At 45.6% G+C, this 24,496-nt stretch overlaps 1 protein-coding gene across 1 annotated transcript in view; it reads right to left on the bottom strand.

The window, feature by feature from the left end:
• LOC142764869 (U-scoloptoxin(18)-Er1a-like) overlaps positions 1 to 24,496 on the bottom strand; it is a 79,993-nt gene that overhangs the window by 43,382 nt on the left and 12,115 nt on the right. The window contains exons 2-3 of the mRNA XM_075865410.1: positions 6,422 to 6,534; positions 2,528 to 2,705 (exon numbers count right to left, since the gene is read on the bottom strand). Coding sequence (XP_075721525.1) covers positions 2,528 to 2,705; positions 6,422 to 6,475 — 232 coding nt within the window. The 5' untranslated portion in view covers positions 6,476 to 6,534. The remainder of the gene's footprint in view (positions 1 to 2,527; positions 2,706 to 6,421; positions 6,535 to 24,496) is intronic.

Raw genomic sequence — 24,496 nt, 5'->3', positions numbered from 1 at the left:
TAAGCGACTCGAGGCCGATACGACTGAGGATTATAAAGCGATGTTAAACGGCACAATGAGAAAACTAATAAAGGAGAAAAAACTAAATGATAGAGCAGCTTCTCTGATCCCTCTTAGTCCGGCAACTGGTAGGTTCTATTTGTTGCCGAAAATCTATAAACACAACAATCCTGGTCGCCCAATTGTTTCCGGCATAGGTACCGTGACAGAAAACTTGTCGCGTTACGTAGATAGCCTGATAAACCAGATACCCCCTACGTTCCCGTCATTTCTGCGAGATACTAACGACTTCCTTTCCGATATTACCAACCTTATTATACCTAACAACGCTCTCCTTGTCACTCTCGATGTCGCGTCTCTCTACACAAGCATACCGCACTTGGATCGTATAAGATCCGTGGTTGAGGCTTACGATCACTCCGCTCTCGACAAGTCCATTGATAGCTCGACTATAGCTATACTGCTTGAAATGATTCTTCAGTACAACAACTTTGAATTCAATGGAGTGCATTATGTTCAAGGAAGTGGTATGTATGTCTATGGGTACTAAGATTGGGCCAAGCTATGCGAATATATTTATGGGATCTAAAGAGAACAAATTCTTGTCGGGTCGTTTGCTAAAACCTTTTGATAATAAAAGATTTATTGATGACATATTCATGATTTGGCCACATGGAGAGGAGGAACTTTTGTCTTTTATTTCGGACTTTAATAATTCTCACCCTTCCATATCCTTTTCGCACACATATTCACCAGAGACCATTAACTTCCTGGATGTCACACTATGTCTCGATAATGCAAAATTAAGCACTAAACTGTACAGCAAGCCGACCGACCGACAGAGGTATTTACACTTTCAAAGCAGCCATAAAAGGCACTGCAAATCCAGCTTACCTTACAGCCAGGTCTTACGCTTTAAGCGAATTTACATTGAGCAATCTGACTTTGATAGTAACTGTAACCAGCTACGCACTGCCCTTCCTAAACAGAAATATCCGCCCAAGTTTGTCAATGACGCAGTAAGGCGTGCTGACGCAGAAGACCGTACAGCACTCTGCATCCCCAAGAAAAATCCTAAAAGCCATTCACAGGTTAACCTGGTTTTAACACATATCACATCGGCCCCTAAAGTTGCATCTATTTTCCGTAAACACCACAACATAGTTATGCGGAGCGAACGCCTTGCAAAAGCGTTTCCAGAACCCTTACGTGTTGTGTACAGACGAGGCAAAAATTTGCGAGATTTATTAACTTCCTCTAAAACCAGAATAACGTCCAGACGCTTGGTTGCCGTCCTTGTAAAAAGCCCCGCTGTAAAGTGTGTGCACACGTGACCACAGCAACCCTGGTAGCCAGTACTGCGACGAACTTCAAGTTCAAAATTAAGGGAAGTTTCACTTGTGATACTGCAAGTGTCGTATATTTGCTAGAACGCTCAATCTGTCATGTACAATACATAGGTCATACTGAAACTGCTTTCCGATGGCATTTCAATAATCATAAAGCTCATGTGCATGCCCTTCCTAACTTACCGATTTCAAGGCATGTCACCGAGGCAGGTCATTCATTCAGTAACATGATAGCTACAATAGTGGAATCAAGTTTTAAATCACATCATGAACGCGAAGTAAAAAAGTCGATTTCAATTCGTAAATTCAAAACACTATCTGCCGGCACGAACGAGAGCGCGGGTACGCTTACTTGCATATCGCCTTAGTAAATCGCTTTTTTGTTTTACTGACAAGTGTATATTCTTTGCACGATGTTGGCCTATTGTCAAATATTACCTACATGATGTAGCGGGCCTTTGTCGCTTCACCATTTTACTTACATTCATTTTGCTCTGCCTGCTTTGTGATTTTGTTTATCTCTCTAAACTTCTTTTTCTTTTTTAAAGGCGCACTGAATGTTTTAGGCTGTGATTATCCCGCAGAACTTATGACCAAGTGAGCTACTGCGTGCGCAGTCTGTTATTTTGCAGACCTGTTGCATTCCACACAAGTTTTAGGGTATCTAATATGTGCCAATTCACTATTGTATAATGATACGCGTTTTCAGCTGTATATGCACTATAGCCAGGTATCTTTGGTGATATATAATTTTGTTTTTTAAACTACTGATAATGACTTAGCCGTGTGATACGCAAAGAAGTGGCTAAAATATGTGCCCTGTGTGCCATGTGTAACCATTCTCTCCGACGAAGGCAGGCCCACCTGCCGAAACGTTAGTAAAACTAGTGTTTTTTCGCACGTTTCCGACCTTTTTTTCTACCACATATTCCACCGAATCCATTGAGTTTCGCCCCACCATAAATATAAATATATATATATATATATATATATATATATATATATATATATATATATATATATATATATATATATATATATATATATATATATATATATATATATATATATAACATTCGAGAAGCGTTCATAGTTTCCTCTGGCTTGTTGGGGTCGCTCAACCATCCTGCAGGTTGTAGAAGTTTATGCTGGATGACAAGTGGAGAAATCACATTTACCTTCACCATGTCCACACGGGCAGTGTGGTGTGAATATTCCTTGTACAGCTTGCAGGCTGCATGGTTGGTTCTCACGGGCCAATAGCTGACAAGTAGGCAGCTCCGTGTTCCTTCGTAAGCAACACGTGCCTACTACACAGTGACTTGTGAAATCGCATCGCATGCCGAATAACCTTGTCTGAAATGAAAATGTAGGAACATTTCGTGGTGCAATAAAATTCTGCACGCGATACATTTTGCATGCGTCAGAAAGTATTGCGCATACTTTCCGATGTTTTAATATGCTAGTAATTAGAGAAGTGTCTATTGCTGCGCACCTTTGTTTGTATAAAAAAATGCCGTCTGTGCTACTTGCCACTCACCGAGAAAGCGATTTCCTTAATGATTTTAAAATTTCCTAATACGGTGTGCTGCTGGGGCCTGTGTTTTGACAAACAAAATTGTGTTTTTCAAGGCTTATATCCTGGCTTTCTAAGCGAAATTATGAATAAAGCTAATTTATTACCACAAGTTCCCGCGAGTTTAGTTGCCATTTTCAATGTACTCCAAAGAGAAATGTGCTTTTCAGTGAACTGAAAATTGTTAATTTCTGAAGCGTTTCGGAAAACATTTTTCATGTAACAAGACAGCCTTCCGTGTTCTGAGAAATGTTCTGAGAGTGTGGTTTTTCGAAAAAGTATTCTCGCGATGCCTTTTCTAGTTTCAACGACAAACCTGGTGCTGATGTTAAGCAAATATGCTTGCTGAAAGTTGGAGTCTCAACAATATCGCTAGGCGCCACCACCTACAGGTCGACGAAGAGGAGGACGGGTGTCTCCTGTTTGCGCCATGTTGGCTACTGTAGTCGCGATCACTTTGTTTGTCTAAATACTGTAAATACACCAGCATTTTGTTGTCTCCCCGTAACATCGCCGTGCGAAGACGTTCAGCTCCAGCCGCTCATTACTGAAAACTTCCAGCGCCTTGCGCAGCAAGAGATCCATGTAGCATTCCCATCTGCTTCCTTGGCTCATTCTTACGAGGACGCCCATCCTACAGTGACATTGATCCAGGCAGTTGTGCGCGAAGAACTGGCGAACGCAGGTATTAATTCCTACGTGCTCCACGGTCAGCTCTGCTTCATCCTACTGTCCACTCCCGACCTCGTTGCGGCACCGTGATCCGAACTAATGGTGTACACGGGATGACAGGCTGATATGCTTCCACTGCAACGGGGTAGGCCAAATTTCATTCTATTGTGGCTACCTTCGACCATCGTCTCCTGATGCGCCATACCATGCCAACGACACTCGATCTCCACTGTATTATGCCCACCAACAATTCATGTACCCTGCCGAAAACACTCAGCCTTCAACTTATTACGTCCGCCAAAATCCAGAGAACCTTAATGCTCAGACATCCGCCACACGTTACGAGTGCTTGCCATCCCCACAAAATCAGCAACGTTCTCAGCCTCCTCTCTCTTGTTGCTCACCTTCGCCATACCCTCGTAGTCCCCCCTTGGAAAATTGACCAGTGCAGATCCCGGAGGTGATGCTGCATTCCCCTAGGGACCCAGAAATCCTCTGTCGAGCCTGGCTAGCCGACAAAACATTGTGGACGTGCAAGAAGGTGCTATGCCTGCTTGGACGCGAATCGACACCAGGGCCCGATTATTATTCATGAGCACCCACCTTTGAGCTCGCCTCCGCAAGGTCCTTAACCCACCTCGTCACCTGTTGTTCGTGTCGCCGATTGCATTACGTCTTAGGGTCTCGGGTTGCGTGCTTCACTAGAGAGCTTCGCAGACCACAATTTCCTGTCGACGCTGCGGGTATACGACCAGACCCAGAATACGTGTCGTTATGAACTTCCCTATTCTAGAATATTCCAAGGAAGTGAACTTTTTCTTTCGGTTATGCTCATATTTTTGACGCTTTCTGAAAGATTTTACAGTGATCGCAGCAGCACCTCCCGTGCCTTATTGAAAAACACGTGCCTTTATTCTGGGGCCGGGATAAAGCGCCAGTATTTTCTCACTGTGTCAACTTATTGACAACGCCTCCTTTATTGGCCCCATTCGGCGACTTTGCACCCACCGAAGTACGAAACAATACCTGGGGTCACGGCATCAGGGTTTTTCTCAGCCAATGCCAAACGTGGTCAGGATTGTGGTATTTCATACGCCAGTCACCTTTTTTCCACCGTTTAAAAGTTAATAGTTTACAGATGGAGAGTGCCTACATCTAGTTTGGGCCATTAAAGAATTCACCCATATCTGTACGGTAGACCCTGCACCATTGTCGGTGATTGCCTCGCCCTGTTATGGCTGTCTTTCTCTAAGGATTCCACAGGTTGCCTTGGTTGTTGGACATTATATTTTCAAAAGTACACGTTGACTGTCATCTACAAGTATGGTCGCTTGCACCAGGACGCCGACTGCCTATCCTGTTATCTGTAGGCCCACAGAACCTTCATAGACAACTACCATTTCAACAGAGCGTGCAATGGCTGAGCTGTTCTACATTTTTACTGAGTGACGTGATAAGCCGGCTGAAGCAATACTTCTTTGCAGAATAGGTGGTTAATACTTCTCGTTTTCCTTCTCGTTTTTCTGCAGCTAGCGCAGCAAATTTAGTTTTCAAATGTGACCCAGCTTGGCGCAAGCCAGCTTGGCGCAAGGTGATTCAGTGCTTCAACAGACCTTCTCCCGACTAACCTCTTTGTGTCTTCGTGCTACGCGATGGCACCTTGCTTCTTCGTGGTTTCCTACCCGACGGCGCTGAACAATTGCTTGCCATTCTGGCACACTTTCGTTTGACTGTACTAGCACAGCTTCACGATGTGTCGACAGCGGGGCACTTTGGCGTTTCCGGCACTTACGATCGGGCACACAGTTGCTTTTAATGGCCAAGATTTCATCGGTCGTTCTGCCGTTACGTGAGCTTCTGTGAACTTTGTCAGCACCAGAAGAAGTCAACACCACGGCCTTCTGGCCGCCTTCAATTACTCTATGGCTCCTGTAAGGCATTTCATCGTGTTAGCTTAGACGTGCTTGGTGCGTTCCTTAATGCTGCCTCGAAGAATCGTTGTATAACTGTTGCCACCCATAATGCCACGCGTTTTCGCAATTACTCACACACTTTCAACTAGCTGCGCGACCGAGGTAGCGGAATTCTTGCTCCTCAACGTCTTCTTTCAGCACGGAACACCACGTCAGCTCTCGAACGACCGTGGCAGATAGTTTCTTTCCAGGGTTATCATTGATATCCTGACGCCTTGCTCGACTAAACGTAAGCTAACAACAGCCTACCGTCCACAGACGAATCGCTTGGCCGAGCGGAACAGCCGAACAATTACCGACATGCTGGCAATGTACATGCCAGCCCACCACTATGATACGGATTCCGCATTGCTTTAGTCACGTTTGCGTGTAACACGTCCCGGAACGAGACGGGTAGTTATTCGCTTTTCTTTCTCTTATTTAGCCAAAATTCAACGTCACCCTACAAACTCGATGCTGCCTCCTTCCACGCACCCGCCTACTGTGTACGCTGAAAAAGCTATCGGCACGTCAAGTCACGCGTATTCAATTCAACGACTCGCTACTGGGCCAGCAATCTTGTTACGATAGCCGCTGTTAAAAATAAAGAAGTCGGGCATGGGCCGGGGGGGGGGGGAGGTGAGGTACGACAGAGGTAGAGAAAGAGAAGAACAAGGTGGGAAGGTGTAGTTAGCCCTGATGAAACAAACATCATATTCCAGTTATACGACCACGGGTCCTTGTTTTTAACATTTGGTGCCGTGAAACCTGGGAGGGGTCGTACTGGCAACACGATGTCATCAGCTGAGTGTTTTCGAAAAGGTGCGTGGAACTGTAAGGGTCAGCGTCTCACGAAATTTTACGCTACTCACAGAACTGCTGCGGGACTCCCACACCGAGGCACGTGAGGTGAACAGGCAAGGCATAGTTTTGATGACTAGAGAAGCTGTGGTCCACCATTTGAACGAGCAGATCTTCGATGTAACTGCAAATGAGGCAGTGAACGAGGAATTTGAGGATGCTGCAGATTACAAGGTGAAGGTAGCGTACGCAATTTCGGATGAACAATATTACCTCTCTGATTGATATGTGCGGTGTAACGTCTCAAAACCACCATATGATTATGAGAGACGCCGTAGTCGAGGACTCCACAAATTTTTACCATCTGGGGTTCTTTAACGTGCACCTAAATCGGAACACACGGGCCTACAACATTTCCGCCTCCAACGTAAATGCAGCCGCTGCAGCCGGGATTCAACTCCGTGACCTGTGGATTAGCAGCCGAGTATCTTAGCCACTAGACCACCGCGGTGGGGCAGTGTTACCTCTCTGAACGCCGGCAGTCGATTAACCTAAGTGGTACAAACTATTGGCCGCTTTTTTAGCCAGTCATCCCCATGAAAACTACTACGGAGTTAGTTTCTGTAAAATCGCCGACAACCACGACATAGGCTTGGAAAGAGACTTTCGATGTTTCGGTGACTGATATTCCAACCACAAAATTTGAATGCTGGTGAGTCAAAGCAATTCTGCCGAGGTTGAAGGAAATAACACCCAATTGGTTGGGACAGCGTGCAGAAATATAAAAAAATATCACATCAGAATTCAATTGTTCGGGATTCGGGATCAAGCGAAGATGGCGTGCATGGAAGATGCTCATCAGCAACCGTTTTACGGCACAAATCAGACAGGAGAGGAACAGAAAATGAAATGTTCTCGCAGCACTCCGAAGCTGGAAAGAGGACCTCGAAGTGTGGAAGATTAAGGTATTGCCAATCTTGAAGAGGTCGAAGGAAGCCGAAGAGACGGTGGAAGATGTGGCATAATAGAAAAGAATGAAGATTCTGATCATTATTATGTCAATAGTCGAAAAGACGGTAGAAGATGTGGAATATTGGAAAAGAATGAAGATACTGTACATTATTGTGTCAATAACCAACTGATGAAGCGTGCCAAAGAAGAGCTTGCGGACAGCTTGTCCACTAGCAACAACGGCTCCTTCAATCTTCTCGGTGGCGAAGCTGCAAGTTCTGTGTTTCCCATGGTGTCTTCATTGTCATATTTAAAGCCTGGACCTCAGGAATCGGGTTCACTCGGCTTCGAAAAACTGGATGATGCTGCTACCCAACAAGAGGACGGTCACCTAGAAGCGAAGGTGAGCACGCTGCGTGTGCCTCTGCAAGCGAGGCTGAGGGTTCTGCAAAAGGAGCCGTTGATGATGATGATCAATAGAGTTTTGTAGCGCAAGGGCCATGGGTAGCCAAAGGGCGCCATGTCTTTATTGCGATGTAAGGAATTACCAATAATTGCGATAGCACAGTGTAATACCACAGCATAAAGGCTTAAAATCACGTGCTGAATGAAAGCGTAAAGTGTGTGTATCAAGTAAAAATTATGACAGTGGTACACGATTTGATGCATGTGTGTAGAATGAAATGCATGTAACCATGGTATCTACAAGTGAGTGATTGTAAAATAGCATGAATGCCTCCTCAACCCCATTGAAACCAAAGGGAAGAGGCAGGTGCTTCTCTGAGTAGCTACAGCAGCAACAACCTCTGCGGAGAGGTCATGCTACGTATTTACCTCGTATACGATTCTGAGGCTTTGATTTCATTTAAAATTGCAAATAATGGCCGATTTCCAAAAAGTTGTTCTTTGTAATTGAGCATTGAATGAAGAAGTAGACTGTCTTAATGGGAAACTAACGAAAAATGTTTTTTAAAATAGAGTCTAATACATTACATTCAATAAGGATGTGGTTTACGGCTAGTAATTCACCACATCCATCACACAAAGGCAGATCACCACAGCACAATAGGTATGAGTGTGTGCTGTGTGGATGTCCAGTTCATAGCCCTGTAACTTCTGTGTGGCATGATTTTAATACCAGTGGCCAATGACCAAGAAACGGCTTGATGACATGTGATTTATTTTCTGTGTGGTTATGCCATGTGCTCTACCATTAAGCTCTGAGCCTTCGTTTAAGATATGGTTATACGTCATCAGTAGGGATAGCTACGGGTGTTTTTATAGCACTGTCGAAGACAGATGCGGCTAGCTTATCCGCCATCACGTTACCTTAAATTTCTCGGTGTCCTGGTACCCAGCACAGTATAACAGGCTGTTTAGACTTGTACGCTGTGCATAGTAGTGAACAAAGAGAAGCAAGGACAGGGTATTTTTGTTTATTAGAAGTTTTCAAAGCCTTTACGACGCTTAGGATTTTTGTATATATTACTGTCTCTTGTATTTTTGATTGTTTGATGTGTTTCACAACCGCAAGTATTACGTAGGCTTATGAACTGAAGATGGTCGTATCAGGATACAGCAGGCCGTCCTCCAAAAAAGATGGATCAACTGCTGCGTGCGACACAGAAGTGTGAGACTTATATGCATCTGTGAAGAAGTCAGAACAATTGTATTTGTGTTGAAGCTCTAGGAAGTAACTGCAAATGTGTGCCACAGGCGCGTGTTTCGTAACTTCCTTGAAGGATATCTCACATTCTATCAGCTGCCATTGCCACGGTGGCAGATGCGCGGCAGGAGCCATCAGACACTGATCAAAAAGTGGTGCTCCCGTTTTCTCAGCGAGGCCTCTCACGCAAAGCGAGCAGGAGTATCAAAACGGAGGACGGTTATCATACAGTGTGAAACTGAACAAGTCATTCATTACAAAGTGTTAGGGGTGCTTATTGTCTGGTTTCCTTTGAGGCTATACTTAAAATACAAGTAAGCCCTCTGCAGCTTCAACGGCCACTCGTTCGACTGGACGAACTTGCTTTTTATGGGACTAGTGCGAAAGGCACCCGTAGAAATACGAATGGCCAAATAAAGGACCAGGTCAAGCATTTTCAGAAAGCTTGGTGTGGCAGATTAATAGGCAATTGCTCCGTAATCTAAGCTCGTATGTATGATGATTTTATCCAGTTGATCAGGTATTTTTAATCACTGTGCATGATGTCCGCGACAAAACTTTGTGTATAATTATGGCTTTCAGGCACTTGTTCTTCAGGTTTTTTCAGGTGGGGAACAAAAGGTAATTACTTGTCAAGAACTAAGCCCAGAAATTTATGTTCAGTTTTCACAACTGATCACTGCCCGTAAAGGTTAACCATCAGATGAGTTTGAAGACCTCTCTTCCTTGTAAACAAAACACACGTGCTTTTTTGCAGGTTGAGGATGAACCCATTCTCATCTGCTCATATGGTAACCTTATTCAAACCAAGTTAAAGCTTCCACTCACACATTGTGAGGTTCCATGATTTGTAAACTATCTGCACATCGTTTACGTATGTGCAATAGAACGTAACGCGTGAAATGCAGTAATGGAGGGTATTCATTTTTATAATAAAAGTGTGGAGCTTAAGGCACCATTTTGCGGCACTCCAGTCTCCTGGACGAAAGTTTATGACAAGACATTCCCAACTTCGACACAAAAAGTGCGGCTGAACAAATAAATTTCTTTTAAGATCAGCATGTTACCTCGGGCATCTAATTGTGAGAGGTCTCGCATTATGCCGAAGCGTAAGTGGTGTCGTAACCTGTTTTCATATCGAAAATATATAAATGCAGATTTGATTTTGCACAAAAGCGTCACGTATCTGCGCTTTTATTTGCAACAAATGGTCAGTAGTGAATCTACCCTCACGAATTTCGCACTAGTATGGGTCCAGTAGATTGTTTCTAGAAAGTGTAGGAGCCGGCCGTTAACCATCTTTTCGAAAAGTTTACATGGACATTTTGTCCAACAATGCGCCTTTAACTTGACACGAAAAATGGGTCTTTTCTTTGCTTTAGAATTGGAATTACAATGATTTCTTTCAGACAGAGGGGATCTCGCCGGAAAGACAAATGGCATTATAAAAGTGGAGAAGGGCTTTCAGGGGTGAAGGTGCTTAAGGCGTGGGTCTGTCCATTCATTGTATGTATGTATACAGTATATGTAGTAACCGGTGTCACATTCCTGCTCTAGGGCGGGTCTATGCCACAAGAAATGCGAGATGGGAGATGGCGGTGCTAGCCCATGCAATCAGTCTGTAACTTGCAACGAAAAATGGGTCTTTTTCTTGGTTTAGAATTCAAATACAATGGTTTCTTTCCAGACAGAGGGGATTTTGTCGGAAAGCTAATCAGAATTTCAAAGGTGAAGAAAGGTTTTAGGGGCGAAGCTCCTAAAGGTGTAGGGCTGAGCATGTCTTGTGTGTATGTAGTAGAACGTACCACCAGTGGCACATACCCGTTCTAGAGTGGGTTTGTGCCACTGGTGGAGATGGAGGTACTTGGAGTGGTCACTAGACTGACGCCTGGACGGACGGACAGGCAGACTACCAAACGGATGGACGGGTAGAAAGATGCGTAGACGTACTCATAAATGGACGCATGAACAGACAGACAGACAGATGAACGGATGGACTCATGGACGGACGCACGGACAAACGGACGAACGCATGCATGGACGCCCAGATGGTTGTGCGGACGGGCGTAAGCGCGGGCGGGCTGACGCACGCTTCGCCCCACTACTCATCATTCACTCCGTGGATGCGCTGTGATTTTTTTTTAGTTTTAGAAGAGAAGTGCTCTCACGATTCATATACTCCGCGGTTGGAGCCTGAGGCAGAATTATTGCAACAGGTTAGTGATGCCTGTAGCTTAACTAAAACGAAAAGCTTAATATATGCTTCTTGGTTTGTGCATTTGTGCTCTAGTTTCGGTTTTTTAATTACTGTTTTGTATAGCTGGAACGATCTTGTATAGTACGACGAGCTAGAGAGCTGTTCGAAGTGTGTCCTAAAAGAGTTTGCCTTGTCCTCCAAGCTTTCACTTTCTGTGTTCACAAGAGAAAACGGGTGAGATTGCCGTCTCACGACCTTGCCTACGGTGTTTCATACTTTTGCCTTCTGCGTATATGGATGGATTTCGGGTAAAAAGTTATGCCAACTCCCCCTCCTCATCTTTCTGCGCTTTCTTCTGCCGTGAGAGTTTACGTTCTTTAAATTGTCAAAGTTCTTGGCTGTAAGTGAGTTCGGCATCAGCCTCAGTGCTTTGTTTTGCTTTTTTCGAGCATTCCGACAATCACTGTTCCACCAAGGGACACCTCGTTTGATGCACAGCCGAGATTTTGGGAATTACTTTGTTGCAGCATGAATAAGAATAGCTGTAAAAAGTCTAGAGCTGCATTTATACATAACTCACATAGGTACGACCAACTCAAGCGAGAAGCTTCTCTGAACTTTCTCTAGTCTCCTTTGTCTGTAGGCCACCTGGGAACCTGTGGAGGACGTTTGTCCATCGATGTGCTTAGAATGATCGGAAAGTTAACACGTCCGAAATGATTGTTGACAACTTTTTATTGAAGCAGGGGTACAACGATGGGGACACAATGCTGAGATGTATGCATGAGTGAAGCTTGTTTGCGAGGCTAAAGTATGTCGGCTGTTTGCTATTCAACATACACGCACCAGAAAAAAGAGGAACTGTTCGATCAGGCAACCACGTGCACCGCAGAGAGCATCGCCCCGTAGTACATTATGAGCATTTAAGTCCCATAGTACCCGATAAGGTTCCGGTAGGCTATCCTTCAGGGACTGGAATTCGTGTTTTCAAAACGGTTAGGTGGACGTACGCAAAGAGAGCATATGGTTACAAGATTGTTCAAAAGAAGTGCTCGAACAGCCACTCTTCAAGGAATGTTTGTAGTGATAGATGTGCATATGCTACGCCCTTATCGACTATATAGGCCACACCACCAAATTACGCAACAGCGTCATTGTGGTTCTTTCTGAATATTACATAACGACGTAGAAAATTACTGTTCCTGAAATTTAGGTGTGTCTCTCTCCACACAGTACTTTTGGTGAATGTTTGTGTAAGAATTCGTGGATATCGTCAATGTTTTGAAGTAGTCTTCTGACGTTCCATTGCACAATTTTTGTATTCATTATGAGTTTAGATGAGTGCTCTGTGTAATAAATAAGTATTACGTTAGGTTAGGAGCCCTTGTCACGCCCCATGATAGTATTTTTTGACTTTCTGGCGCGCTACAAAGAACCACGCCTGTCCTTAAGTGCCAAAGACACCGTTGGACTTGCTGTTGTGTCCATCACCTCGGACGAGGTACTGGATGCCCGCTCGAGGTTCACGCGGGCGGGCACGGAAGTCTTAGGGCTACCTGGCTAACATGAGGCTCTGGGGCTGCAGGTACAGAGGCCTGCAAGCATTTTGGTGGTGTAAGAGTCTGTGATACTTCCGCTGAGGGGGTGAATGACGCTGCCGCCCGTCCACATTGTGTGGTACGTGCGGGCGCCGCAGATTTTGGTGGCACTGTTTCCTTTCGTGCCACCTCCGAGAACGAAGGACCCTGCAAAGGTAGATGTTTGCACGCCTTCTTAAATGACATGTTTTTATTTACTTTGAGTGTATTTCTTTTTCATGTTTCCATGTAGAACATGTGCGAGAGTAAGCGGGATGCCTACTGTCACAGTTTATGCAGCGGGAAGTTTTTTTCTTCACAGTTCTCTGTAGCGTGATCGTGCGAACAACACTTTGCACAGGTTTGACGGCCGCGGCAGCTCTGAGACCCGTGGCCGAAACGCTGGCACTTAGAACAACGTCAGGGGTTGGGAATGTAGTGTCGAACCTTTAGCTTCAAGTAACCTATTTTGATATATTCTGTAAGTGTGCTTGTGCAGAATGTTAAAATGAGGAGCTTTGTCGGCGTTTCTTTGTTGTCAAGCCTGATCTTATTCCTCTGAACATGCGTTACAAGCTGTTCGTTCCAGCCATCAAGCAGCTCACTCTCTGTCAGGTTAATTAGGTCTTGATCAGATGCCATGCCTCGTGAAATGTTCAGGGAATGGTGCGCTGTGACAGATACAGGTGTTGTTTTGAAAGAGGTGAGTTTTGACAGATTTTCGTACTGGGACTTGCTTTGTATTTCGAGAAGTTTGCCACTAGTCATGCGTTCAGCGTGCTAACCTGGGCTAAGCGTATTGGTGAGGCATTTTGATACGACAAATAGAGAGATTCTTCTTGCTTTCTTTAGTGTTTCACAATGAATTACATGGAAGCGTGGTAAAATTTCTGTGTGTTCTAGGAAGGCCTTCAGTGTTCCCTCAGTGCGGCCCCTCTTTGAGGGAGGGCTATCAGACAATTTTGGCAAAAGAGGCCATAAAGTCTGTAGTGCCACCATCATCATCATCATTTTCTCAATCACCGTGCCGCGCCTCTCGCGCAGCTGATGCTAGGTCGAGCTGCGCGAGGATTAGAACGAGCTCACGCACCTGGCGCGTCGGACGTGGACAGCCACCGCGGCTCCGCTTCAGGCGTGGAATAAAGTGGCGCGATCGGCACGGCCCCGTCGGCTGCCTACGACGCCGTCTCACGTCTCTCTTCTCTCACCGCTACATTGGTGACCCGGAGAACATGCCCTTCGCCGAGCGGCCCGCTGCCAACTTCCCGCAACTCTGCCCGCCAGTGCCGCCGTTCCAATCGACCTACCCCAAGGTATGGTTCATGCAGTTCGATGCCGTTCTGGCGTTGAATGGCGCCACGGACCAGCCGCTGATGCACGCCATTCTTCAAGACGCCCTTCCGGTAGAGTTGCGTCATCTCTCTGGCACTTCAACATCCAGCCAGCAGCCTTACAATGACCTCTGCTCTGCGGTGCTTGCCAGCTATGGCCTCACCTACCACCCGCTGCCGTTCACCCGCGACTTACAGGTTTCGTCTGCGTCACAGCGTGCGGTACCTTCCGGCCCGAAAGTCTTCACTGACCAGGACCTAACTTCCCCGACAACGTCTCCTTCCACATTGGGTCCGGCCACTAGCGCAGTGAGTCTCGCACCCGGTCACAGATCCGACGAGGTTCTTGAAGTCGTTCCTCCTGCCGACAACCTGTCCACCACGAAGTGCGTGTTTTCATCGTCCTCGGCTGACGACGCTGCAGGCATGCTTACCACCGGTTCGTCTCGGCCGACCTCCATGGCTCACGGCACGGCTGACACGTCAGGTTCTGCGACGGCAACTTCGCCGAACGCCCTGGTGGCTACCACGACGATGGGCATTGTCACGCCCGCTATTCACCTCCCGGTTGCGGAGCCTTCACCCTCCCCGATGTCTGAAGGCGACTGTCGACCAGCCTAAGTGTTCTGCACGTCCTGCCGGCAACGACCACCATCGTCCTCGCAGTTTCCCGCAGCTGAGGTTGAGGCCGCCAGCCATCAACCACGGCCAGACTTCCAAGACGCTGCGACTGTGACTGACGCGCTTGAGGACGACGTGCCCGGTCCGCTTCAGACGGGGCTCACCGGGCATGCAGCGCCTGCGGTGGGGCAGTCTGGGGGGTGTTGGCTGGAAGCAGCCATCAATTGTGCAGACCTGCACACCGGCCCTCGTGCGCGGACTGCCGGAGGTCATTGCACGAGCACAGCTGTCCCGTCCAGTGCTCCGGGCGAGCCCACGCTGGCTGGGTTCCACCACCGCCATTCCCCGGAGCTTTTGCCTCCGGACGGCAACGGCCAGACGTGTGTCCACAACGCCAGCTCGTGTGTCACAACCGCGATGGCACTCATGCCTCATGCGTGTCTGCCACCCGTTGCCCTACGTCGGCGACGACGGCGTGCTTGGCGTCACACATTGCGGCAACTTTTGGGCCGCCCTGCTGCGCGGCCACGGGTTGTGGTCACGGCCCTGATGACGGCCCAGGCGCCTACTCGGCCTGTCCGACGCGGTGTCCCACCACTGGTCGTGTGCCCGACTGCCCACCGCGCACTTGGTGGTATTGTTGGGACACGTTCCTGCGGGCGTCGGCACGCCTGTCTATGCCGGCACGTCAGACGCCACTCGACTTTGAGGTCTGTGTTGCGTCGACCCCAACATCAGGGCCCGCACTGCCGGCCCTCTGCCGACGTTGGCAGCATGACCTCGCGACACACGGTTCACTCTCGGCCTGTCCAGCCAGGTCAACGTGAGACCCGCTTGTCGGCTACCACAGCGACCCGGCACTTCCCCCTTCGTCCCTTGCGCTTCTCCCAGAGTCACCCACCGGAGACACACTGCTTACCGATGGCCTTTTTTTCATATGCCTTCAAATCGCGCAAAGCGCTAGGGGGGGAGCCCTGTAAGGCCACCATCATCATCATCATTTTCTCAATCACCGCGCCGCGCCTCTCGCGCAGCTGATGTTAGCTCGAGCTGCGCGAGGATTAGAACGAGCTCACGCACCTGGCGTGTCGGACGTGGACAGCCACCGCGGCTCCGCTTCAGGCGTGGAAGAAAGTGGCGCGATCGGCACGGCCCCGTCGGCTGCCTACGACGCCGTCTCACGTCTCTCTTCTCTCGCCTCTACAAGTCTATACAATGAGGAAGAGCTTTTTTGAGACGAGCTCGAGCTGGCACACAGTGATGATGGCATCTACAGAAAAGGAATTATACAAATGATGATGACACATCAAATTGATAAAAAAAGAGTCGGTGACTACGCCTACACTATAAATTCAGCAGCCTTGCTAGCCACCCACCATGGAGCGAATTTCACAGTCAAAACACAGTGTTCATATTCCCCTAATCTAAAAAATCTATAGGTATTTACTTGCATTAACCACCGGCTTCTTGGCCAATCCCCCTTAGTGGGTGAGAGCCACAAAAGAAAGGAACAAGCAAGCAAGCAAGCATGGAGCGAAACAAGGGGACGCAGTAGCACAATTATAAAAAGGCAAGCCAGCGCCAGCTGTAATAATCTACTATAACACAATACTAGGTGACCAAGAGAGGGCACACACACAAGGTTAAGCCTTGCCACCTAGAAAATGAAAGTAAACAGAAATGAGGAGATGACAGAAATTATTCAAGGAGAGAAAAAGACGAAGATCAGGGGAGAGAGAGAAAAGAATAAGCCACTGCTGATTTCGACTGGGTGGGTGAGGCTGGGCGTGCCATTTACGTGAAGTCAGCGCCAAAGGGGCGTGTAGCCTCTGCCGGGGGGGGCCTAATAAACCAGCATCGGCTCAACCCCAGTATTCCCTTTTCTATGAATACGGCTAAGCCACGCACGGCGAAGCAAGGAAGTAGGTCGACACCTCCCCCTCCCCCCCCCCCAATGTCTAGGGTCCGTGGTGTCGCGACACACCAAACGCCTGCTTGCGCAGTCGCGGGAAAAAAGGAGCCTAAACAAAACTGCTACCACGCAATCTAGCCACGCAAGCATCTTATCAAGAATATTCACGCAGACCACTGAGAGAGCCAGGCACAGGGTTAGAGCCGCAGCAAGAAACTTCGCTGCAGCCGTCCAAGAACTTCATGCAGTTTTCTTCAAAACGCTACCGTAAATGACCTACAGGACATCGAGTCTGCAGTACAGTAACCACGCCGCACCTAGGTGAAAACAATGGAGATGAAGGCGCGAGCATTGTTTGCGGGTCACATCAAAATGCTTCATCTCACAGTGGTGTCAGCGACGTGGTGACAGCACAAGAACACCTGTCCCAATGACGTAACTACATCACAGACAAGACAAAGTGGTCGGAGCCTTTTTCATGCGTTTGGTCACTGACTACGTGGTGGACTAGCCGGGACAAACATTGTAAAAGTTGTAAGCGACAGCACAAATTGTGTCTTGCCTTCCCTTTCTCTTAGAGGATGTTCAAAATAAAGAAGTCGTGCATGGACATGGGGGGAGGTGTGGCAGAGGTAGAAAAGAGAAGAACGGGGTGAGAAGGTGGAGCTAGCCCTGATGAAATATACATCATTGCCAGTTCTGCAACCACGGCTCCTTGTTTTTAATAGCCGCCACAAAAACGGTCACTTTCTTACTGGATCACTTGTACTTATTCGGTCTCCAGCAAGCCGCGTTAGACATGGGGGAAAGCTGCTGTTCTTGTGCACCAGATTATACCGTGTATGCCGTCTAGGGACCGACGTGACGTATGAGATCGAATCACAGTCTTTGACCACATCGATTAATTTCTTCACCGACATCGTTCACATCGCGAGCTTGAAGCTGTGTACAATTCCAATTGTCACTACTGCCATTGTTTAGATACAGCGAGTCGGTGCTTTTGGTGCCGGAGGGTATTACGATAGTTATAGTGCGAAAACAAAACGACGACACAGAGACAAGAAGGACACGAAAGACACGAGCGCTAACTTCCAACTGAGTTTATTGCGCAAAGCCCGAAAATATATAGAGGAGACAGTAACCATATGACAAAAATCATATGGCACAAAGGGCAAAACAGGAGTAAAAGAAAACAAAAACAAAAGCACAGAAAAACGGAAAAGAAAAATCTATATGAATACAAAACATAAAAGTAGAGATAATATAACTACTTGCGCGCACCGAAACCTTCGAAGAACCTTAGTTCTCTCTCGGACAGAGCCACGGAGGTCTTGCAAATACAAGGCACCTGTTCGCGTGCCATCTGCACGGTCTCGACAATGACTCGGGTGCGCTCATCTTTATGCTTGTACAGTGTCGCTGTCTCCTTGAAAAGGGGCACACAATTGCACTCAGTGCAGTGCTGAGCAAGAAAACCATCTTTCCCATTTCTAACATTGTTAGCGTGTTCTCCCAGCCGATCGTTCAGACACCTGCTGGTCGTTCCGACATAACAAGCACCGCATGAAAGGGGGGGGGGGGTCCTATAGACCACTTCCCGGCATGCTCCGATAAAAACAGCAAAGCGCTAAAACCAGCAAAGACAAAAGCTAATTGCCATTGTTTCGTTGATTTGTTATTTTTGGTCTGTAGCCGGTATGTTTGTACGCAAAGCTGTACAAAGGCGTAAGCGCCTTTCGTGAAAGTACATTGTGCAGGGCTATTTCCGTTCATTATTCTAACAAGTTCTAACAAACCAAGAACTTTCACGCATTACTGTGGGTGCCGGAGACTATTTTCTGGCTGGAAGGAAGTGCCTTAAAAGGAATGCAATTATTAAGGTCAAAACAATGCATCTGCATAAAATAGGTTTACTTTCTCGATACCTAGCATATTTATGACGAAAGTTAGATGACTAAACAGCAATTTAGTATATTATGTGTAATAGTCGTCTATATACCCATGGTAGCGCTTTAGGCATGTCATAAAAGCCCCTTCGAGTTACAATGTAGCTGCTGGGCTTTCCTTTTCTTTACTTCATAGGCAAATTCTGGCTGAACAGTGAACAGTATTACAGTACACCACCTTAAAAAGGCAGAAAATACGTTGATTCACTCGTGCTATAATGTGTGGGACGTCGATATATTGTGTTTATATGTGTGCAATGTGTAAACGTGTGATGCCGAGTGTGACAGTAGTGTACTTACTACTGATGGAAGCGGAAACATCATCTGGCTTTTAGTAGTGAATGTCAATAATGCCAGAAACAGAAAAACGATTGCTGTAAACAAGTATGTAAAGCTTCGCTCCATGCCTTACGTGTCAATTTCATTCCACACAGAATAGAAGCCAATAGCAAGGCGAGTCTTTAATGCGACTGCTTGACTTGCATTTGAAAGTCATATGTTCATGCACTCAATCTTTTCAAGCTTCTTTTTACACTTTACGTCAGAAAAGACAGATGGCAATGGCGCTTTAATAATAATAATACTTACTCCTACGCCAAAGTATAAGTGAGAGCTTTCCTTAAGACATTAAGCAATATCTGAGTACTGCTTTTTGATACATTTATTTTCTTATAATGCGTTTTACCCGTTATATCTTGATTGGCTCACTGGAACCTTCATGCATCTAATTGCATTGCAAGTGTTTTTGGGCTGTTTAGACGTTCGTATTGTCCCGCATTGCTTATAGTTAGACTACGGTTTTTTTTATTTATTTCAACATTCGGGATGCTGAGGGCCGTGGTCAAAAAGCCTCTAATGGGCTTGACTGGGACCATGACCCCTTACAAATGGGCAGCATAGGCAACACTTTTATTGCAGTGACAATGTACAAAATTTTGAGCAAGCATAAAGCCTAAAGTATAATAAGCATAGGCATAACAAAGCATAAGCATAATAAAGCATGAAGATTGAAAAGTAATAAACTCAAAGAAATGACCGTAATTATTTCCTTACACATACGATATCAATTTGAGAGTGTAACGATGCAAGAAAAGAAGATCGCAAGATTAGCGCCAAAGTAAAAAAAAATATGGGGCATGTGCCCATACGCTTACTACACTTACAATCAGAACAGTCACTCAAATGGAAGACAATATGGCATTCAAGTGAAACGGCAGGAGGAAGCGCAGCATTTCTTTGCCGTAGTTAGTGCGCGTGCGCGGGATAAGCCATGTGTGATTGAAACGCGTGTTATAAAGAACTTTGCGGTGGTTTAGGTTGGCAATGGTTCCTAAAAGGTTGTCGCCTTTTAATCCTGCCTGGTAGCGTTTCACAAACATTGCGCGGTAGTATTCAGGTAGAGGTAGCAGCTTCATGTCGTGAAATATGGGAGTGGTGTGACTGTGATATGGAGCATTTGCAACGGCACGAACAGCCCTTTTCTGTATGACGTGCAGTTTGCGGATATTTGTTAGAGTTGTCGTACCCCAAACCAGATGACAGTAGTTGACGTGAGATAAAAACAGGGATTTATAGATGAGAAGTTTAACTGCCTTAGGTAGCGAGAAACGCACCCGGGATAATATGCCCAAAATTCTGATATAGTGCCACATAGTTTTTCAGTGTGTGCCTTTCAAGACATGTGTTGATCGAAAATTATTTCCAGACACTTAATACGCTTTACTATCTCAAGTTCTGAACTGCCAAGTTTTAATGGGACACGACAAGGGGTTTGTTTATTTTTCGGCCTGAAATATACAGCTTTTGTTTTTGATGTGTTAAGTTTTAAACAGTTAACGCATGTCCACGTGGCCAACTTCGCCAGTACCTCATTTGCGTCATTAATTAAGTTTGTATAACTTTCAGCAGTAAGAAGCAAGGTTGTATCATCAGCGTATATAATACATTTTACAGACGTGTCAATTTTTACAATATCATTTATGTACATACAAAAAAGCAGAGGCCCTAATATGCTACCTTGTGGTACACCCGGTGAAATTTTTAGTAAATTGGAGGTACAATTGCCGACGACTACTTCCTGCTGCCGATACATTAAGTATGATTCAATGAGTTGTAAGAAAACACCTTGAAATCCATAGTGTGCACTGTTCTTTAGCAGCGTAATGTGATTTATTGTGTCGAACGCCTTTGAATAGTCTACGAAGATGCCTAAAGTGTGTAGTTCGCGTTCAAAAGCATTTAGTATAAATTCTTTTTGTTCTAAAAGAGCATGTTCAGTCGTACGGCCTTTGACAGAACCAAACTGCGAAGGAGTGATGATGTGGTGCTTATCTAGGAAAGAAACCATACGCTTTTGAATTAGTTTTTCCAGACCTTTTGAAAATACTTGAAGTATAGATATCGGTCGGTAATTGTTTAGTGCATTTTTATCTCCTCCTTTGTACAGCACAACCACTTTTGCAACTTGTAACTTTTGTGGGAAAATTCTGGTGGAAAAAGCAAGATTAAAGATATGCTCTAATAATTCAGCAATGATATTTATTACGTGTTTGATGGGCTTAATCTGTATGTCATATGCGTCACAACACGTGCTGTTTTTCACATACGAAAAAGCATGTGAAAGTTCACCAGCTGTTGTTGGCGCCAAAAACGCGCTCTCAGAGATACTCTCAGACAAATATGTGGTACAAGCTGAATTGTACTGTTCCTTTGCTAGAGATACAAAATAGTCATTGAATAAGTTTGCTAAATCATCCTTACAAATAACGTCACCGTCTATCACAAGCTCAGTAGGCCTGAAGTCATCACCGTTACGGCCAAGAAATTTGTTTAGGCTAGACCAAGCCAAGTCTTGTTTATTCACAACATCTTTGTTGAAGATGCTGTTTAAGTACGTTCTCTTTTTGTAACGCAACAGGCTGTTTACTTTATTTCACTGGGCTTCGAAACGTTTAAGCGTTTCTTCGTTCTTGTTTTTCAGGAATTTTCGAACAATTTATTTTTACGTTTTATTTCATTAAGACAACTTTTAGTCAGCCACGGTTTTTTTGGCTTTGCGCGTATGCTTGAGCTGTTTGTACGAAAAGCATTTATTGTACACCCTTATCAGTTTGTCATGGAAAATATCATAGGCGGCTTCAGGTTCTTGCTCGCAATACACGCCTGACCAATCGATTAACGATATCTTCTTGCGATGCAGCCAGTGTATATTCATTAATATCTTGAATAACTATCGGTTCTCTGAGTTGGGCTCGCGGACAGTTTACGGTTTCGTTTATCAGCATAAAGATAGGAAGGTGGTCACTGATGAGTGCGCTTAGTACGCCGGACAAACATTTCGAAGCTTCTATGTTAGTAATGAACATATCTATTAATGTCGCAGTGTTTTTGTGAATGCGGGTTGGGATGGTGATAACATTAGAAAACCCAATGGATTCAATAACTTGACAAAGTTCTAACTGACTTTCTGATGGCTTTGCAACGTCGATATTGAGATCACCTGCAAGAACTAGTGTACTACCAGTGTCTCCAACCCAACGCAAGTATGTATCTAAGAATACTAAGAAGTTCGACTTGTTACCACTAGGAGGGCGGTATAAAACACCATAAACAAAACCGTCACTTTGTACAGTCAATATTTCATAATCATTAGTGACATGCTAAAACTCGTGAACCAGCCTACATTTTACTGAGTTTTTAGCCGTCATCAAAACACCACCTCCTATTTTTGTTGGGCGATTCAAAAAGAAGGTTTCATAGCCGGGTGATCTTATAACCTCAGATTCATCCCTGTACCATGTTTCCGTCATCATAAGAACATGAGGTTCAGAGCGTATAGTTGAAATAAGGGCGGTTATTTGGTCTTCTTTATTTCGCACAGATTGTACGTTGAGATGAAGGAAGGACAAGCCATTCTTTTTCGTGGAAAGTAATGCGCCTAATTTTCCGAGTGTCACGTAATCTTTGTCCGCATTCTTTCTCTTTAGGTAACAGTCGCTTTGGTCATTAACAGTGGCTATTCTCTCATTACTGAGAGGTCCTGCACGCTGGCGATGACGTGAACTCGGCTGTCATCAGTTTTTCGCACCTTGATGCGACCATTGTCCACCCACAGAAACTTCCATTGCTTTTCTCTTTTTAGTGAGAGCGCTTGTGCAAACAATCTTTTGTTGTTGGGTGTGAGGTGGTCATTAACGTACACATTGGCACCTTGTGACTGAGCAAAACCGAGTGACTCGGTTGTTAGACGTGCCCTGCGTGCTTTACGCAAAAATTCATCCTTCTTGACCCGAGAACAAAACCTCGCGATTATGTTCGTGTCCTTTTTTGCTGGCACGCGATGCACAGCGTCGATATCATCCTTTTTTATGGGACAGTCAATTACATCACCCATTTTCTGAAGAATGGTGGCGGAATCCTCCCCCTTTTTTAATGGCGCACCCTTTATCTCAACGTTGTTAAGTCGTGATCGCTGTTCCATGTCAGCCAGTTCAGCAGCCAGTTCATCATTTGATTTTTGAAGAGACTTGTTATCGGCTGAGGTAAGCTCATGCTTATTTTTCATTTCTTCTTAAGAAGTGCTGATGGCAGAGACACTTTCACGAAGCTGTTCAATTTCGGCTCGAAGCTGTTGCACTTCGCGTGACAGCTCAGCATTTGACGGCATCATATAAACGTAACAGTGACTACAGCACAATAACCACTGGCAGCAGCAGTCGCGACAACAAAAGTAGAAGCAAAAATCAGCGGTGCCATTAATGCACAACCAACCTGCGCAAAGGAAGAACGTTGCTCAGTGGACTCGACTTCCTGCTGCCACGACCGCCACTGCCAAAATGTGGCTACACGAGCACAGTGTTGAGCCATAGTAGTGTCTCCGATAGGTGTCCTCGCAGTCCGTGCTTGCGCAGAAAGTTCGTTCTTTGTGGCTATAGCGACAGGGTAGTGACGTTGCCTGACCAGATATTCCAAGTAGACGGGTCGAGAAATCCAGAGAATATCCCGATAGCCCGAAGAGCCGAACCAGACAACTGTCACGATATGCACAAGTCAGCACCTGCGCAAAAGAAGAACGTTGCTCAGTGGACTCGACTTCCTGCTGCCACGACCGCCACTGCCAAAATGTCTTCTTGTTTGACTTCTTGAATACCTGTACCATATTCCGTGTGAACGCTTGCATATATGGCACTTTATGGGCTGTTTTAAACCTCAAGGTACACCTACGTAGAGACTCGTTTGACGGTTCCTTGTACTTCTATGTGAACAGTTCGGTTGCTATATAAACAGTAAACACTAACTTCAATATGAACTTTTAGAGACAACACGTGTGTAAGAAAGCGTTCGAGTGACACGCTTGCTTATTTTCTATTATATATCAATTTCTCATTATCTATCCCTCAGGCTTCGTAAAAATCCACATTTTCTGAAAAATCCACAGTGCTGTGAAAAGGGAAGGTAAATTCTGAAGCAGCGCATGACTATGACTGTATAGTGGTGAAGTTTCAAGTTGTCGTTTGCTTCTGGCGCTCTCGTTAGCGCCTGCTCTGACTCGTTTTGGATGGCGGGGCACTGTTGTACGTACTTATGCATCACAGGTGTACTATTGGCTAAGAGCCGATATAAACCAAGAGTGTATTTTCAATATGATGTTTTGCTTCACACGCAGTGCCTCACCGTGTATACTCTGTTGATATAAACAATATCAACACTAGCACTTGGGAATCACAACGGGAAAGAGTCGTTGCGATAAATCTCGCGTGCTTGAAGCAATGACATGAGTTGATGTACCTTTGAATTAATGGCCCGCACTGAAGTGGGCACATTATAGAAAGCACTTAATGTATGTGAAAGTCTGCTTGTTCTTCAAAAAACTACAAAACAATTGCCTCAATTTATGCCAGAGAGACTTACATCCAATATTAGGTTCATGAAATTAGACTTCAAAA

Source organism: Rhipicephalus microplus, chromosome 6, assembly GCF_043290135.1.
Source record: "Rhipicephalus microplus isolate Deutch F79 chromosome 6, USDA_Rmic, whole genome shotgun sequence".
NCBI classification, from domain to species: Eukaryota; Metazoa; Arthropoda; class Arachnida; order Ixodida; family Ixodidae; genus Rhipicephalus; species Rhipicephalus microplus.
The sequence above is the reverse complement of the archived record's forward strand: the minus strand, read 5'-3'. Positions and strand labels throughout refer to the sequence as shown.